We start from the raw sequence: 17,881 nt of genomic DNA on the forward strand, positions 1-17,881 counted from the left end.
TGAAGTTTGTCAAGGTCATCTTGCAGCATCCTACAGTCCTTCTCAATTTTTACTCTCCTCATTAACCTTGCATCATCTGCAAACATCAACATGTAAAAGCATATTCCCTCTAGGAGGTTTAAATAAATAAGGAGCAATGGTTCTAGGACACTTACCTCCTCCTGTTCACAATAGGTTCCCCACTCTCTAAAGGCTTTCTCTGCAGCAACAGAGTCCCCACGGGCCAGTTGAACCAGCACAAGTCCCACAGTCAGCCTTCCTATTGCAGCTGAAATGTTAAAATATCAATATTTAAGACAGATCAAATCAAACGTATAAAAGCCGACCTTTGTCATGTTTATATTTAATCACAATATTACTCCACGTGTTAAATATACAATCTGTGCATCAAAATTAGGTTTCAGACATTCACAATCAAGTATCAAGACTCAAACGATCAGTGAATGTTTATTTTGATATTTACACAAAAATGTTTAATAGCATAATCTCATAAAAAGCAGCCAAGTTCAATTTAAAGTTCTGTAACTGTGAAAGTCAAATACAGTATTCTAAATTTTAATCAACTTTTTTTTTAATATGGCTTTGAGACAATATAAAAAAAACTATTTTGCAAGTAGAGGCATTCAGTTCCTTCCTAAGGTAAGAATCACCTGTCATAGACAGTATTCATGAAGTCATGCAGGATGACAAAAAGGAGAAGATATACTTGGAGCCAAGGCCCAGGTCAATTCCAAAGAGGAGGCAAGCACCGCCTGCCGACATGCAAGCCAGGAAGCGTAGAACAGGGAAACCGCATCCCGCAAGATCGGTGCAAACAACTTCAACAAGGTAGACGACGCGCTCGCTGCCGAGCCCAAGGTACCAGACCCCGGAACAGCCCCGAGTACGCAAGTCCTCGGCCACCTGCGCAGCCGACGGGGAGGGAACCTGCACATGGAGCTGCTGAATGCCAACATCCCGGGGAAGGGCAGGAGCAAACAAGCACTCAGTGAGGTGCTCAAGGTCGCCCCCCCCCCCCCCCAGGAAATCCTGAACCACCGTCAAGACCTCGCGCTACTCAAGTGTGCGGGAATGACAGAAAGAATGCCAAGCCTCAAAAGCAAAAAATAGGACAGTCAGCCAACCAGGACGACTCCAGAACCTCATAACAGACCCAGAAAGAGAACGAATTCCCAAACCTGAAAGACGACGGATCCGTCACCGAGGCGTAATCCGGGTCATGCAGGAGGTAAGAAGCCAGGGCTGCTTGCACCGAGATGGTTGGATGCGAGAAGCCGAAAATCTCAGGAAAGATGGAACCGACACACCCGAGGGAGCATGGAACCGAACCCAGGGAGGGGCAGACACCAAATCCAACTCGTACACAGAGGGGGAAAAGAGAACCCCACTCCTTGTAACAATAAGCCCCGCTCCGAAGGTAGAAAAACCCAGGTGGGGTCCAGCGAGGCCCAAGGGCCCCCAAGTCAGCCCCTCCCCAGCCCCAAGATCCCCATCCTCGGGACCCGGGGCCGATTCATTCCCCAGAGCACCGGCCACTAAAGAGGCTAGGTCAATAGTTAAGGCTAGACACACCAGAATCTAATGAAATTACACCATTTGAACCCTAATAAACAGCAAATAATCTATGTCCCATAAACAATGCCTGTGAATGATGTGGAATAAACTAAGAGTCAGCACACTGGCACTCAGCTTAAAGCACAAGACAAAAAATAAATGGACTCACAAAGATTCGTTAAGCACATATAAATGACATTAATATAAAAGCTTGAAGAGTATGACCTCTTACTGAAGACCATGCTGGAAAAAATTGTTAACCTCTCCCTCAACGAATGCCAGTGGAAACAAGCCACTCTTCCTGTCAGGCTCGGTGGCTTGGGTGTCCGCACCGCTACCCAAATTGCTGTCCCAGCCTTCCTGTCTTCCTCCTCAGCATCAGATGACCTGGTTAAGGAAATTCTACCTGACACCCTGAGTGATGTAGTGGGGATACAGAACCCCCACTACACGGAATGCAACACGAAATGGGGTGCCATGGCAGACCTAGCACTCAGACCAGCCATGCCGAAAGCCAAGAAACAATCCAGTTGGGACAGCCCCATTGTAGACAAAGAAGTCACAGCTTTGCTGGAGGCAGCAACAACCCCCAGTGATCGTGCTCGCCTCACAGCTGTGCAGGCTTCCCATGCAGGGGGACTTCCTTTTGGCAGTCCCTATGTCTGCGACAGGCACACGTCTTGATCCGCTGGAGCTCCGTATTGCAGTCGCTCTCCGTCTTGCTGCCCCTATCCACACTGTTCATAGGTGTATTTGCGGCGAGGCAGATGCTGACGAATATGGACTGCATGGCCTACACTGTGGAAAATCTGGTGGTTGGCACACTAGACACGACGAAGTCAATGACATCATTAAAAGAAGCCTTGCCTCTGCTCAGTGTCCAGCGGAGAGAGAGCCCCGCAACCTACTGAACCATGACTCTGTTAGCTTTGCCGGCCGACCAGACGGAATCACACTGCGACCGTGGAAGAGTGGCAGACAGTTGGCATGGGACTATACTTGTGTATCCACCCTGGCAACCACATACATCAACCTCTCAGTGTCGCGATCCAGAGGGGGAATGCTCGCTGCATCCTCACAGAAAGGAGCTCCCCACAGAAAACCAATGGTAAAGCTGATCCCTACCTTAAGAAGGAACCAAATGCAAACACTTAGAAAATAAGGTAGAGAGGGTGAAAGTCAACTGAGAAAAAATATATATTACAGTATCTACAACATAAATGTCTTTCGTAGTTTCCATAGGGCCTCCTTGGTCACATATATTAGTTCATAGCTTAGGATATACTTACGATTATTTTCTCCTGCCTGATGATAGCAAATTTCTCTCCTGATAGCATCAGTTGCAGCATCGTATCTGAAAATAAGAAAGAGTATTATAAAATACTCCGATGCCATATCCTACCCAAGATATTCAATTCAACGACAAAAAAAATAAGGACAAGCATGTAAGATGTAAAAAAAAAAAAAAAAAAAAAAAAAAAAAATCAGAGTTGAATGCAATGAAACGCCATTTTCTGGGTGAGTCTCGGAGGCTCCCCGGAGCTATCCCAGGGTGATATGCTAACGTCAGACTTTGGCATCAGTCATGTGTATGGAGTTCTTAGGACCTACTGGGGGACCACGGCCAGAACCTGGCCCCCTCAGAGGCAAGGGAAGCAATGGCCTATAGAAACCCCCGGGTGGTTGGAAGCATTCTATGTCTGCCATCAACGGGGGTCAAGCATCCAGAAAGGAAGCGTCCCAAAACAAACCCCTATTCTGGTTAAAATTGCTACCAAAAGCCAAACTAGTGGACAAAACTCCCCAACAGAAAACAAGCAAACTAGTATGACGTCACACGTCACCGCGCCGCTGTCTGCGCAGCTTCCCCCTCCCCGGGAGGGGGAAGGGGGAGCCCCAGACCTCTCACGCCGGCTATCCATCCATCAGTTCTGAGGCTGGATGTCAAAACACGTGAAAAAACGCCGACCAGAGGGAGGGAGGGTTGCCGGGAAGCCCAGGAGGCTCTGGAACCTGTACAGAAATTGAACGACAGGCGAGGGGCGAGACGAAGAGCCAAACCTCATCCCCAGCAAGCACAACTAGGTGAGGACAGCGAGGGAAGTACAGAGAATCCAATGAACATGGAAAAGGTAAGCCCAGAACAGCAAGACCAGAAAGAAATGAGGGACCCAGAAAAATCATGGGAACAAAGAACCCAAAGAAGGTAGGCCCCAGGAAGAAGCACGGAAGGGCCTAACAAAACGCCACGACCATACACCAACACACAGCCACAGTATCAAAACCACAGCAAAACGTCACCATACCCTCAGAGGAATTGTCAGGGTAGATAAAGATAAACCGCTTAACACGGGTGGTACGCGAAGAAGGTGACACAGGTGGAAACTGAGTACCCAAATGAGCCACAGGGACGTGAGAAAGAACTTTCCCAGTGTCAGAGTAGTTAACAGATGGAACGCATTAGGTAGTGATGTGGTGGAGGCTGGCCCCACACAGTTCCAAATGTAGAGATGATAGAGCCCAGTAGGCTCAGGAAACCGTACATCAGTTGAATGACAGTTGAGAGGCGGGACCAAAGAGCCAGAGCACAACCCCCCACAAGCACAATTAGGGGAGTACAAGTAGGGGAGAACATAATACCCTCGACACAGGAACACGTACTACGTAACAGGCACCTCCACCTTCGCAATTTAGAACAAGGTGGATGTGAGGCCCTGAAACTCAAGCATGGTTGGACATGCATAGGAGAGGGGCTGGATGAGTATAGTCAGGAGCTGCCCCGTATGGGCCAAGAGGCCTCCTGCAGTCACCTGTGATCTGACAATTGAAATGGGTGGTTAGAAACAAGAACTGCTACGAATGGGCCAATAGCCCCTCTGCAGGCACTCCTGTTTGTATTTTCTATGTTCTCATGTACATATGTACTCCCATTCGTACCCCCAAAAATGAAACAGCGCCTGTCCGAAGGAGATGCCAGACCGCACCAACTCACCTGCAGAACATAGGCACAGAAGGGCCATGACATAATCCTATGAGAATGGAGCCGACGGGGGTGGCTAGGGCATTGTGCACCCGGAGCCGAGAAAACCGGGAGAAGGAGAAGGGGGAGAGGCTCATGCAGGAGAAGGAGGGAGGAGAGGCAAAGGAGACGCCCCCACCCAAAAAGTAGGGAAAAACTCTGGCGACCTCCCATAGTGGCCCTCCAGAACACCCCCAAGAGCAACGGGGCACGGAATGGAGAATGAGAAGAGCAAGAGGCGAAGCACCCAAGAGAAAATGGACGCAGAACACCAACACTGGTGCACACCGCCCTGAACCAAAACAAGCTTCCACGGCGCATCCGCAGGACACGAAAGAAAGTAGCCCAACTGGTTGGGATACTCCGTTCTTTCCTACTCGCTCAACGACAGAGCAGAAAAGTAGCCCAAAGGGTCATATCTCGACTTATTCGCTGAAGAAACAGGCCAACTCATGGTAACAGAAGCCAAAAAGAAGTACGCAACGACACACATAGCCGGCTCATGTAAGGAAAACAATGAACCGAATCGGAACCCAAGCGGGCTACAAGTCTCTGCCCGAAACGCTTTGCGTAATAGTGGCTTTAGGCATTGTATGTACTAGCTCTATCTATAAAGCCAACAAACTTTGTAAAATCTCTTTATGTATGTACCTTTGCCTAAATAAAAATTATTATTATTATTATTATAAGTAGCCCAATCCAGCAACCCGGACCAGGAGAACGAAAGGAAAACGAGCAGTGCCGAGACACATCATGGAGAGCAGAGACATGAACAAAAGAACGAGACAGGGGCCAAAAACCAAGAAGCAACCCGGAAGAGGACCAACAAACCCTAGAAAGGACCGGAGGGAAGCTGCACCGAAAGACGACAGACATTCCAATAATATGGGAAGGAGCAAAAACCGTCCCGAACCTTCGAGAATACATAGAAGCAAGCACAAATGACGAAGGCACAGAAAGGCCCAGTCGCACCCGAGACCAAAAGTCATGCAGAACCCCAAGAAGAGGGGAACATGACGGAGAAGTCCCGACCCCCAAAAAAAAGGGGTGAAGAACGGAGAAAAACAGGACAGAACCAACGGCTAAATGGACAAGGAACCGAGCCCGGGGAGGGGCCAACGCCCAACAACTCGTGCGGAGAGTGGGGAAGAAAAAACCCCACTCCGCGTAACCGCAAGCCCCGCCCAGAGAGTAGAAAACCCCCGCGGGGTCCAATGGGGCCTGAGGCCCCCCATGTCAGCTCCACCCCAGCCCCGGGAACCCACACAGCAGGATCCGGGGCTGAGCTGTTCCCCCAAAGCCCCAGCCTCACAAGAAAAAACCAGGGTAGCCATGAAAAACACAAAGGAAGGGAGCACACTGGCAGACTCATGCAACACGGCTGGAGGAACAGGCTCGAATGACCCCGTCGCTACCCCAGAAGGGGAATTCCCCGAGACCAACCGAGTCTCAAAACCATGGAAGCCCCACCCCTACCGCAAGCCCACAGACGGTGAGGACCGGGATGCAGGGAGGAAGGGGGGAGGGGGACCCGACAAGACTACCACCACCAACCAAAACGGGGCAGCCTCGGAGCTACCGGGGAGCAAACAACCTAACGCGTTGCCATCGAAACACAACGTGCACCGCCTGCACTCACACAGTCAGCATAAGACAGGTTGACCAAATCACAAACAAGCAACAAAACCCGCAGGACTCAAGGCCAAAGGTGTCACCGACCCCACAGGCAGCAGACAAGGCAAAACAGGGAGAGTCACCCTGAGACAAGGGGACAGAGCAACCCCTCAAACTCACACAAGCGAGGGGGAACTCCGGGGCCACATCCATCGGGCCCACGCTCCCCCTAGGGGATTCCCAGGATCCTGAGCGTTTACTATACAAGGACTCGCGCTCAGGTAATCCCAGGCAGGGTACTGCTAACCGGCACCCAAGTCTACCAAACAACTTTCTAGGAACTGAACCCCCAGGACGTGTACACTCACAGGGACCTAGCAGGGGGAACCACCGGAAGAAAACTCAGCACAAAGGGGACACGAATCAAAGGCAGACTCCCCCACCAGGTAGACAAACAAAAAGAAAAAAGAAAACCCAGCAAGAGGACAGCGTACCCAGGCGGAACAGAGCTCGCCGCTATGATTGGTAAAAACAAGCTGCACAGTACCCTGTGCCCCTATCAGTGCAAACTGCCCCTTACCCTAAGGCGAACAAGGGAGGCAGAACACCCTAGCACACAAAGGGCAGCTGAAAACCAAGCAGTAAACGGCTTACCAGGGGGCAGAACCCAAAGAACTTGTGGAGGGGAAGCCCAAGCCCCAAAGGCATACTTACAGGGCACCTAGGGAAGGAAACCCTAGGCGCATGCAGCCCGAATACTGGAGAAACACTCCCGGCTCACGCACCACCTATAAGACAGTCACCACATGCTAGGTAGAGTGCTGAAACAACCACTGGAGCCAGAGCACATGACCTCAGCCTTTAGCATCAGCCGAAAAACTGGGGTGTGGATCGCCGGCGCTGGAGGTCTGGGGCTACCCCTTCCCCCTCCCGGGAAGGGGGGAGCTGCACAGACGGCAGCGCGGCGATGGGTGATGTCATACTAGTTTGCTAGTTTTTATTTGGAGAGTTCTATCCACTCGTTTGGCTTTTGGTTGCAATTTTCACCAGAATAAGGGTTTGTTTTGGGACGCTTACCTTTATGGGTGCGCTTACCTTTCTCGGTCGATGGCAAACATAGAATGCTTCCAACCACACAAGGGTTTCTATAGGCCACTGCTCCCCTTGCCTCTCTAGAGGTGGCCAGGTTCTGGCTCGTGGTCCCCAGTAGGCCCAAAGAACTCTATACACATGACTGATGCCAAAGTCTGACATTAGCATATCAGCCTAGTAAGCTCTGGGAAGCCGTAGGGACTCCCCCCAGAAAAAATGTCATGCAAATCAAAATGCATACAAAAAGGAAGTTACCCTGTTGCTGCTGGAGAGAAAACAGAAGCCATTGCCTAAGCACTTGCAATATTTTATCCAGGAAAGGTAAGAACCACTGACACACTTCAGGAACTATGGCTCCAGTCTGACTCAAACATTTGGTTGATTGTAGGACTACTTACAGCAGTAAGTAGTCCTATCTCGCTCCATAAACCAAATCTTAACACAACGTCACTTAACCCCATGATATCAGTGTATAACTGATGCCGTGGTTATGATGCAGTATACAGTGGCTCTATAACTAATTTAAAATTCTTTCACAATCTAGGTAGGATGTACGTATGATTAACCAGTTAATTATACTACACAAAGTAAGACCCACTAACATTTTAATGGCTCACTGCCAGATGGATTCTGAGATAGGCATCACCAATTGTTATCAATGATCTCACAGTAGTTTTAAAGAAATACAAAACAATTCAAGCTTTAAAACCAGTAGGTTTATGATGAAAATTATAATTCAATAAGAAATGACTCAAAGGAACACTTTCCAAATTTCAATTTAATATCTTTTTTTTTAAATACAGTACAGTACTGTACTATACGTATACATTATATAATTGGCCCTATTGCAAAATTTCCTACATTACCGTTTGAAAAAATGTGATGGGGTAGAAATTTTGGTGCAAGTGCTCTTATTTTATCAGGTGTCTCTTCAAGACATCACAAAATGTCTCCTCCACCCCAGTAATGAGTTACAACGGTTCTAAAACATTTGCCACCATGGTAATACAAGACTCAACAACAATACCAGCCTATCATGTGTCATTATTGTAAGTTTTAGACATTTCAAGCCTGTTAGTCTTTCTACAAACATTGCACAGTCGTTACAAATTTGAGAGAAACTCAAATTAATATTGACGAAATAGTAAGCTATGCACCTGTACCAGGTATGCCTAATACATAGGACTTACTTTTGCAGCCGGACATTGAGGCGAGCCACTCTACTCTGGTATTCGGCAGCTTGACGAGGCCGGTCTTCAGTCTGAAAGCAATGCGTTGTTTTATACTTTCTGTATGTTTATGTATACCCAATTCGTAGCACAGGATACCTGTTAGTGGTATACCTAGTGTGGCATCCACGAACACATTTTTAGCTGAAATTCTAGTGTCAGTAATCTTGTTGTTTAATGCCTCATTACTACTGTCCAGAAACACTATGAAGTTAATGAGTAATTCAAAAGAACTAATTCTGTAACTACTGTTTAAGACTCCAAGGAACAATACAGTCACATTACCAATCATACCTTACCAGTCAAATTACCAACTACACCTTAGCAATTACATTACACCCTACAAATCACACCTACCTAATATAACCATTAGTAGTTACCTAATGTAACTACTTACGAGTAGTTACATTACACTACTCTTGCCAGTGTGTGGACAACACTGCACATGTCTAGTATCTACAAATCCATGTGATGATAATGATAATTTGACTTAGGGAAACATACATACATACACAATGAGTTACAAACAGAACATCAGATTTCTAGATCAAGCAAGTACTGTATATACTATGCCTAAACCACTACTATGCACAGCATTTCAGGCATACGTGATGTGCATGTGATTTGCATGCGATTCAGTTATACAAAAATAACCTCATGGAATAAAAGAAACAATATAATATCACCAGATCAATTACCATCAAGTAGCATGGCACTAAAATATGTCATTGGACTGCAGTAGCATTAAGAGGCAGAGGCAAGTGGCATGTAAGAAGAATTAAACAAAAAAAAAGTCACAGTAATATAAACGACACCTTTGTGCAGAAACTTAACTATATTTTTACTTATACTTCACAAGTCAATTAAAACAGTAACTTACCATGACAATGTCAACAGCATGCTCATACAGGTGCAGTGCCTTCTCTGGTAGATGGTTTTCAATCATCTTGGCAGCCTTCTCAAGGTTAAGTGCTGCTGTGTCAGGAATCCCATGTTCCTGATACATGCAGGCTGCCCGCTCAGCCAACTTGAAAATGGAATCCATATCTCCCAACTCCTTGCTTATTAAGGCAGCATTCTCTAGACATCTGCAGAAAAGTAAATACCAGATACCAATGAATATCATCTTCAAATATGCAGGCGATGAGTCACAATAATGTGGCTAAAGTAAGTTGACCAGACCACACACTAGAAGGTGAAGGGACGACGACGTTTCGGTCCATCCTGGACCATTCTCAAGACAATCGACTTGAGAATGGTCCAGGACGAACCGAAACGTCGTCGTCCCTTCACCTTCTAGTGTGTGGTCTGGTCATCTTCAAATATCAAACATGCAAATGGACTTTACCTTAATTTCCTATTAGCTTATGTATATTTTTTTTTTAGCTGTCACTTGGCTGATGTCTTAAACATATGTACTGTATAAACACACAGCCCTATATAATGTGCAATTATACAGTATATTTTTTATATAAAGCTATTTTTATTTAGAGACCTATTATTGCATAGTGAGTTTTCATGTGTCCATTTGGAACTCAAGAAGGCACACTTCTGCCATGGCCACTTGAAGTCTTAGGATAAACATGGAGTCCAGGGAAGCAGCCAGTGGTACTGGAGCTAGGAATTCACCTGGAAGCCATTGGCTGAACCCATATGATGGATCTACTGCTGAAAACCCACTGTCTTCATTCATCACCAAATGGACACCGAGCAGGACCAAAGGAAGATTGTAGTCAAGGTATGCCAAGGCCTTTAGGTAACAGCCTTCAATTGACGATATAATGATTCTGCTGTCTGATAATCAGACAACAGACTAAATCATGAATATGAATAATTTTCCACAAGTTTATTTTCCAAAGGAACATGGTCCTGTTTCATGATGCGTAGATGCACATAACCACAGCTGTGTGCTGTGAATGTCTGCCTCCCACTGTGATGATAATAACCAGCACTGTGTTCACTGATATCTGAAACTTGCACCCAGTCTTTATCACAGTTAGGATCTTCTATGAAACAATCAATGCAAAATAATCACAGTCATTTATTTATTTCATCCATAATAAGTGAGATGGTGGATACAAGCTGCACAGCAGTACTATGAGCTGCTGCAGCATGCACTACCTGTAATTGCCTCTCAATATTGAAACCCCCTCACATACAGGTAGGTTTTCCAAGATGGTGTCTGTTTACTGGAGGAGTGAGGAAGCAAATGTGAGCCTCAAGTATGCACAAAACTTTTAAATCTTATTTGGTACTCTAAATCATCTCTATTTGACTTGCACAGTAGAATCAAGTATGGCACAAGATACCTATCTGATATGTGCAGTAGAAGGGCTAACTAGCTAAGATGCTGCCAAAATCCTGTTAGAGCCTCAAGCCCAAATGTCAGCCCATGATATTTAATACATATATATTCAGTAAGACTGCAGACAAAGCTACAAATGGACATACAGGACATCATGAATCCAAGAATAGACTGCAGGGAAGTTACACATAATGATACTGTGGACAATATGAAACAAACTGGCCTTAGACCAAGTCCTCAAGGACACTGAGTTGACAAACACTCATCACCTGAGGCAACCTGGGTTCTACACAGATAACAATGGGCAGCCACAATAAGATGACAAATGAAACACTCCCAGCTGAACAAACCAGGAATCAATAGCAATGGACCCTTCTTACCTTCAATGTATCTTTAATGGATCTCATACCTAGTCAAAAAAGATAAAGGCTGCAGACGAAGAAACTGCCCACCAGGGCCAAAAGAATAAACCCCACACTTCCTTAGATCATGAAACTTGCCAACCTAACAACTGGAAGTGAAGGCTAACAAAAACAAAGCCACAGAAAAAGAATCACAGACCAATAGGGTAACAGAAAACCAACAGGAAAGAAAACCAACACCAAATCCAGAGACCAAGAAGGCTCTCGAGGAGACCAAGCAGGCCAGAGAGGAGAAAATTAACAAGACAACTTGCAAAATGAAAGACACAGGTTGACACCAAGAAAAACATGAAGGTTCGGAAACTAGACCACTAGAACTAAAAATGAGCAGGTCACTACAACCAAAGCTTACATGTGGAAGCCAGGTCATGTATAGAGACTACGACCTGGAACATAGTCTCCCCAGAGCCTGAAAGAGTTCAAGACTAAAATTGTGACTGCAAGCTTGATAAAATATAGGACACCCACTTGCCTACTACTGCTTCTAACACAGTCAGGATATATATGAGGTTGGTATAGATGAAGAGGGTCTGGATTACATTGGTGCTGTCTCTTTAGTGGCAAGGGAAAAGTAGATGTGCTTTGATTGGTTATGTTATTAGGTGCCTATCACTGTCTGCTTCACTTTCAATATACAGTACAGTATAAATGGGACTGAAAGATTTATGCTTGTGAACAAATATTTCAAAGTACAGTACTATATAAACATATTCTGACTGAAGTTGCTGTTAGTGATGCTAAAGCACCTATAAATGGTACTACAGGGATACCAAAATCCATATAGCAGCGCAGAGACAAAATTATGCCCAACTCTTAAACAATTTTATGACAGCACTGCACATCTCATACCTCTAGGAGCAGCAGAAAGCAAGCTCAGAAAATGAACCAAAGTGATATACAAATATCAGTAATCAAAGAAATTTTATATACTGTATTATAAAATATTGTCTCTAAGCTAAGCTGTGTATAACATAAACCACCTCCATCATTCAGGAGACGTGGTCAGAAACTCGATCCCCGCAATCACCGTAAGGTAACTGCAAGGTTAGGTACAAGTAGTATTACTAGCACTACTACACAGGCTCTGCACTTCTCCTGTCTCAGTTCTGCTGGTTGTAAAGTTTGATATCCTACTTTACTGACCACTAAAACTATTAACTGGTGCTTAGTAAAAACATAAGTTACAGAATGCAGAATCTTTATTATAGGAGGTGCTTAATTTGGTCTTAAATATATTAAAAAAAATGGGTTACAAACGTTAAAACATTAAAGGATGCAATATATATTACTGCTTCACACTTACTTGCCAGCTGAAAAAAATCTGGGGAAAGAATTAAGGAATAATATACAGTCATTAATTGTAACATCTGCTCATCAAATCAGTGTACATAACTAATATGAGTATTTATATGTGCCAATGAAAGGGGACTTCTTCTGAAGAATATTTTAAAGAACCTAATAGAATACAACAGCTACTGTACAGTATAACGTCCCAAACAGTACAAATCAAAGGATACGATCGGTTCAGCTTGTAGTTCTCCACCGCCTTCAATAAGCACTCTCGGCACTGAGCATATTGCTTGGCAGTCTTGTAGCATGTGGCTGAAATACACAAGATTCATAATATTACAAAGTCAATACAATACCTATACCTAATGTTAAGCTATATACTTTATACTATTCAGTACAATACTTCAATACCTTCAGTACAATACTTTAGACTATTGCGTAATAGTTGCGTTGCGCTTTGCGTAATAGTGGCTTTAGGCATTGTATGTACTAGCTCTATCTATAAAGCCAACAAACTTTGTAAAATCTCTTTATGTATGTACCTTACCTAAATAAAAATTATTATTATTATTATTATTATTACTATTCAGTACATTTACCTAAACAGTATTTGTACAGTACAGTACTTGTATCTACAACATAATAAAAACAACTTAAATATCAGCAACACAAAAGCTCCACAATTTAGTGATTCTACAGCCTCCACTGATTCACAGATGGCACAGAATCTCACCAGGCAGCAGGCAGGTACACATAACCAGTCTTAAATAAACCCAAAATAATACATACATCAAGAATCATAGCCAGCAACATAACGAACTTGCAGATAAGAACGACTAACTGTACCCCACCTACAAGCAAGTAGAGCAAAGCTAATTGGGGTACTGGAACCCTTGCCACATATAAAAAAAACCAGCGTTGAATGTAATGAAACGCCATTTTCTAGGTGAGCCCCAGAGGCTCCTTGGAGCTATCAGACTGATATTAGCTATATCTTGAGGTTATCTTGAGGTTATCTTCAGATGATTTCCGGGCTTTAGTGTTCCTGCGGCCCGGTCCTCGACCAGGCCTCCACCCCCAGGAAGCAGCCCGTGACAGCTGACTAACACCCAGGTACCTATTTTACTGCTAGGTAACAGGGGCATAGGGTGAAAGAAACTCTGCCCATTGTTTCTCGCCGGCGCCTGGGATCGAACCCAGGACCACAGGATCACAAGTCCCGCGTGCTGTCCGCTCGGCCGACCGGCTCCCTAAATTAGTCTGGGGCTAGTCCCTATATTAGTCTGGGGCTTCAGTCATATGCAGTTCTGCCTACCAGGACCTACGAGCCACAACCTGGTTCCCTCAGAGAGGCAAATGAACCAATGGCCTTTGAAAACTCCTCTCTTTGAGAGTATATTCTTATCTGCCATTGACCGGGGTTAGGCACCCAGAAAGGTAGGCGCCCCAAAACAGACCTGAACTGGTACATCATCAAACTGACGCACCGCCCCCCGCCACCCCACCCTTCCTCTTCCCCATTTCCATCTCACCCCACCTGCCCCTCCATCTCTGCTCCCTTTACCTCTACCCCCTTCTCTCAGAAAATATATTAAGAACTGAAAGAACTGTATGGGTCTTATTTCCCCCTCTCCCCCCCCCCCCCTCTCCTCCACCACCATGGTCCTACCCATCATCCTTCCCACCTCCCATCCCTTCTTCCACCCCCATTTCCCCTTCTCTCAGACAATATATTGTACATTATTATTAAGAAACTGTGCATGTAAACAGTGCAAGTAACTTCACCATCTATGGATGTTACATTCCTGATTTCATCCCAGATTCATTTCAAAGTTCATGAAAATTGCTAGGGGGTGTTGAGTGACACGCTATATTTATTATTGCATTTAACTTAGGCCTCCCCTGACCAGTCTATGTCCATCCCGTACCCCACACCACTTCCCCTGCAAATTTAGGATAGGTCAGGCCCAAGCATCTGACCTCCAACTTTGGACATTCATACATACATTCCCTTACAGATGGTAGTCACAATAACGTGGCTGAATAAATGTTGACCAAACCACACACTAGAAACAGAAGAGACGATGACGTTTTGGTCCGTCGTTTCAGTAATATAATTAAATATTACCACAAATATGCACAAAACACACATTTATCTTAAAGTATGTCTGTAGTGTTGCATGTAATGATTTTATGAGAAAATACAAACATGGTACCTATAATCACGGTAATCAGTGCATAAAAATAATCAGAAATTGTCAGTTTTTATAAATAAAATACAAGTACATATTATTATTATTATTATTATTATCATAAGAAGCAAAAACAAAAATCAATTAAAGTAAAGTTCAGTAGAGTATCTTCATTAACTAGAAAAACATGGCTTCATCTCACCTGCAGCATTGTATTCGTCAGCCGCTAAATCATAGTCTGGTTTCCATTTCAGCAAACTTGTCTTAAGACTAGAAATAAAAAGTACAGTATATCAAATCCATGAATTATTAATTCAATGTTAATTCAAGTACAGTAAAGTAAATAGGACATATGGGGGAATGCATATAAATAAGTACACTGCAGAAAATGAATGGCAAAACTAAATCATTAGCAATCCCCCAGTTTCCCACTTTGATGAGATGGAAAGGCATCAGCCCAGAGGAAATAGAACAAAACAGTATACTAGCAGAGTAAAATACAGTATACTAAAAAAAAACTGCCATCCATTCATCCAGTACTCATACGTCAGGCTGCGAGCAGCCGCGTCTAACAGCCTGGTTGACCAGTCCAGCAACCAGGAGGCCTGGTCAACGACCGGGCCGCGGGGACGCTGAGGCCTGGAAGCACCTCAAGGTAACCTCAAGGTAGTGCTACACTACAGTATACCCTTTCTTTAATCTGATAATTTACTGGTTTTTGTACTCCACAATATCTTTATAAGATATCTTCACTCGTTACTTTATCCACCCTCCTTCCATGACAATGCAAATACATGTACTCTCATACTGACCATTAAACTTTTGACTAATCATACTCTTTCTTATGTTAAATCAGCAGAGACAAAACACTCCCACTACTTCATGAAGTCCACTATATACATTACTGTATTTTCTTCCATCCCCACCCCCCTCATAAATACCACTGCTCCATTGCACCCAAAATACCCACTACCCCACCACTGCTTCATTGCACCCAAAATACCCACTACCTCACCACTGCTCCATTGCATCCACAATACCCACTACCCCACCACTGCCCAACTGCCACTTCTTTCCACCTATACCCACCCCAAAAACGACCAGATCCTGCAAACCCCCCCCCCCACAACTACTACTGCCCATAATCTCCACTACCAACCACAACTGTCATAACCCCATCACCCCCTACAACTGCCATTATATGCTGCCCACATGAATGTCACTGCCCCCTAATCCCAACTACTTGCCACAATTACCCCCCCCCCTACAACTGTCTTTGCAACTACCACAACTTGCACTAATTGCCATAACCCCAAATAACTGCTACTACTACTCCTCCCCCCCCCATAGCTACCCTAACCTTCCACATCTACCACTACCTACTGTATGTAAATTTCACAGGCTTCCTGTCCCTAACAAAATTAATAATTAATTACAACTTCCTGCTGCACCCACAACTGCCAAGACCCACCACCCTCACAACCACTACCCACCATCCCAACAACTCCCACTACCCGCCGCCCCCCACAACTGCCACTACCCGCCACCCCCCCACAACTGCCACTACCCGCCGCCCCCCACAACTCCCACTACCCGCCGCCCCCCACAACTCCCACTACCCGCCGCCCCCCACAACTCCCACTACCCGCCGCCCCCCACAACTCCCACTACCCGCCACCCACCCACAACTGCCACTACCCACCACCCACCCACAACTGCCACTACCCACCACCCACCCACAACTGCCACTACCCACCACCCACCCACAACTGCCACTACCCACCACCCACCCACAACTGCCACTACCCACCACCCCCCCCACAACTGCCACCACCCACCCACAACTGCCACCACCGCCCCCACAACTGCCACTACCCACCGCCCCCACACCTGCCACTACCCGCTGCCCCCCACAACTGCCACCACCCGCCGCTCCCACAACTGCCACTACCCACCGCCCCCCACACCTGCCACCACCCGCAGCCCCCCACAACTGCCACTACCCACCGCCCCCCACACCTGCCACTACCCGCCGCCCTCCACAACTGCCACTAACCGCCGCCCCCCACAACTCCCACCACCCCCACAACTGCCACCACCCGCCGCCCCCCACAACTCCCGCCACCCCCCCAACTGCCACTACCCGCCGCCCCCCACAACTGCCACTACCCGCCGCCCCCCACAACTGCCACTACCCGCCGCCCCCCACAACTGCCACTACCCGCCACCCCCACAACTGCCACTACCCGCCGCCCCCCACAACTGCCACTACCCACCGGCCCCCACAACTGCCACCACCCACCACCCCCACAACTGCCACCACCCACCACCCCCACAACTGCCACTACCCACCGGCCCCCACAACTGCCACCACCCACCACCCCCACAACTGCCACCACCCACCACCCCCACAACTGCCACTACCCGCCACCCCCACAACTCCCACCACCCCCACAACTGCCACTACCCGCCACCCCCACAACTCCCACCACCCCCACAACTGCCACTACCCGCCGCCCCCCACAACTGCCACCACCCGCCGCCCCCCACAACTCCCACCACCCCCACAACTGCCACTACCCGCCACCCCCACAACTCCCACCACCCCCACAACTGCCACTACCCGCCGCCCCCCACAACTGCCACTACCCGCCGCCCCCCACAACTGCCACTACCCGCCGCCCCCCACAACTGTCACTACCCACCGCCCCCCACAATTACCAACGCCCCCACAACAACAACAACCACAACTACCTCTTCTCAGCCTCTCTGATGTGAGCGAGCGCCTCTTCGATTTTCTTGGTGGCTGCCATGTTTGTTGTGTTGACAGACGATGCGAAGTTGTCCGGCGGCAGCCCACATGCGCCGCCCTCCCTAGACCCTCCTTCCTCCTTCCCTCCCTCTACCCTCCCCCCCTAGACCCTCCCTCTACTCTCCCTCCCTAGACCCTCCCTCTACCCTCCTCCTTCCCTCCCTCGACCTCCTTCCCTCCCTCCCTCCCTCTACCCTCCTCCCTCGACCCTCCTTCTGCCGCCCTCCTTCCCTCCCTCGACCCTCCCTCTACTCTCCCTCCCTAGACCCTCCCTCTACCCTCCTCCTTCCCTCCCTCCTTCCCTCCCTCTACCCTCATCCTTCCCTCCCTCCTTCCCTCCCTCGATCCTCCT

At 46.9% G+C, this 17,881-nt stretch overlaps 1 protein-coding gene across 1 annotated transcript in view; it reads right to left on the bottom strand.

Annotated features, from left to right (window-relative positions):
- The window catches only part of gammaSnap1 (gamma Soluble NSF attachment protein 1), a 40,428-nt gene extending 22,822 nt beyond the window's left edge, over positions 1-17,606 (bottom strand). The window contains exons 1-8 of the mRNA XM_045742735.2: positions 17,472-17,606; positions 14,920-14,987; positions 12,753-12,837; positions 12,539-12,556; positions 9,389-9,596; positions 8,470-8,540; positions 2,844-2,908; positions 156-268 (exon numbers count right to left, since the gene is read on the bottom strand). Of these exons, the coding sequence (XP_045598691.1) occupies positions 156-268; positions 2,844-2,908; positions 8,470-8,540; positions 9,389-9,596; positions 12,539-12,556; positions 12,753-12,837; positions 14,920-14,987; positions 17,472-17,530 (687 nt within the window). The 5' untranslated portion in view covers positions 17,531-17,606. The remainder of the gene's footprint in view (positions 1-155; positions 269-2,843; positions 2,909-8,469; positions 8,541-9,388; positions 9,597-12,538; positions 12,557-12,752; positions 12,838-14,919; positions 14,988-17,471) is intronic.
- Positions 17,607-17,881: the final 275 nt, after the last annotated feature.

This window comes from Procambarus clarkii, chromosome 11 (genome assembly GCF_040958095.1).
Source record: "Procambarus clarkii isolate CNS0578487 chromosome 11, FALCON_Pclarkii_2.0, whole genome shotgun sequence".
NCBI lineage: Eukaryota > Metazoa > Arthropoda > Malacostraca > Decapoda > Cambaridae > Procambarus > Procambarus clarkii.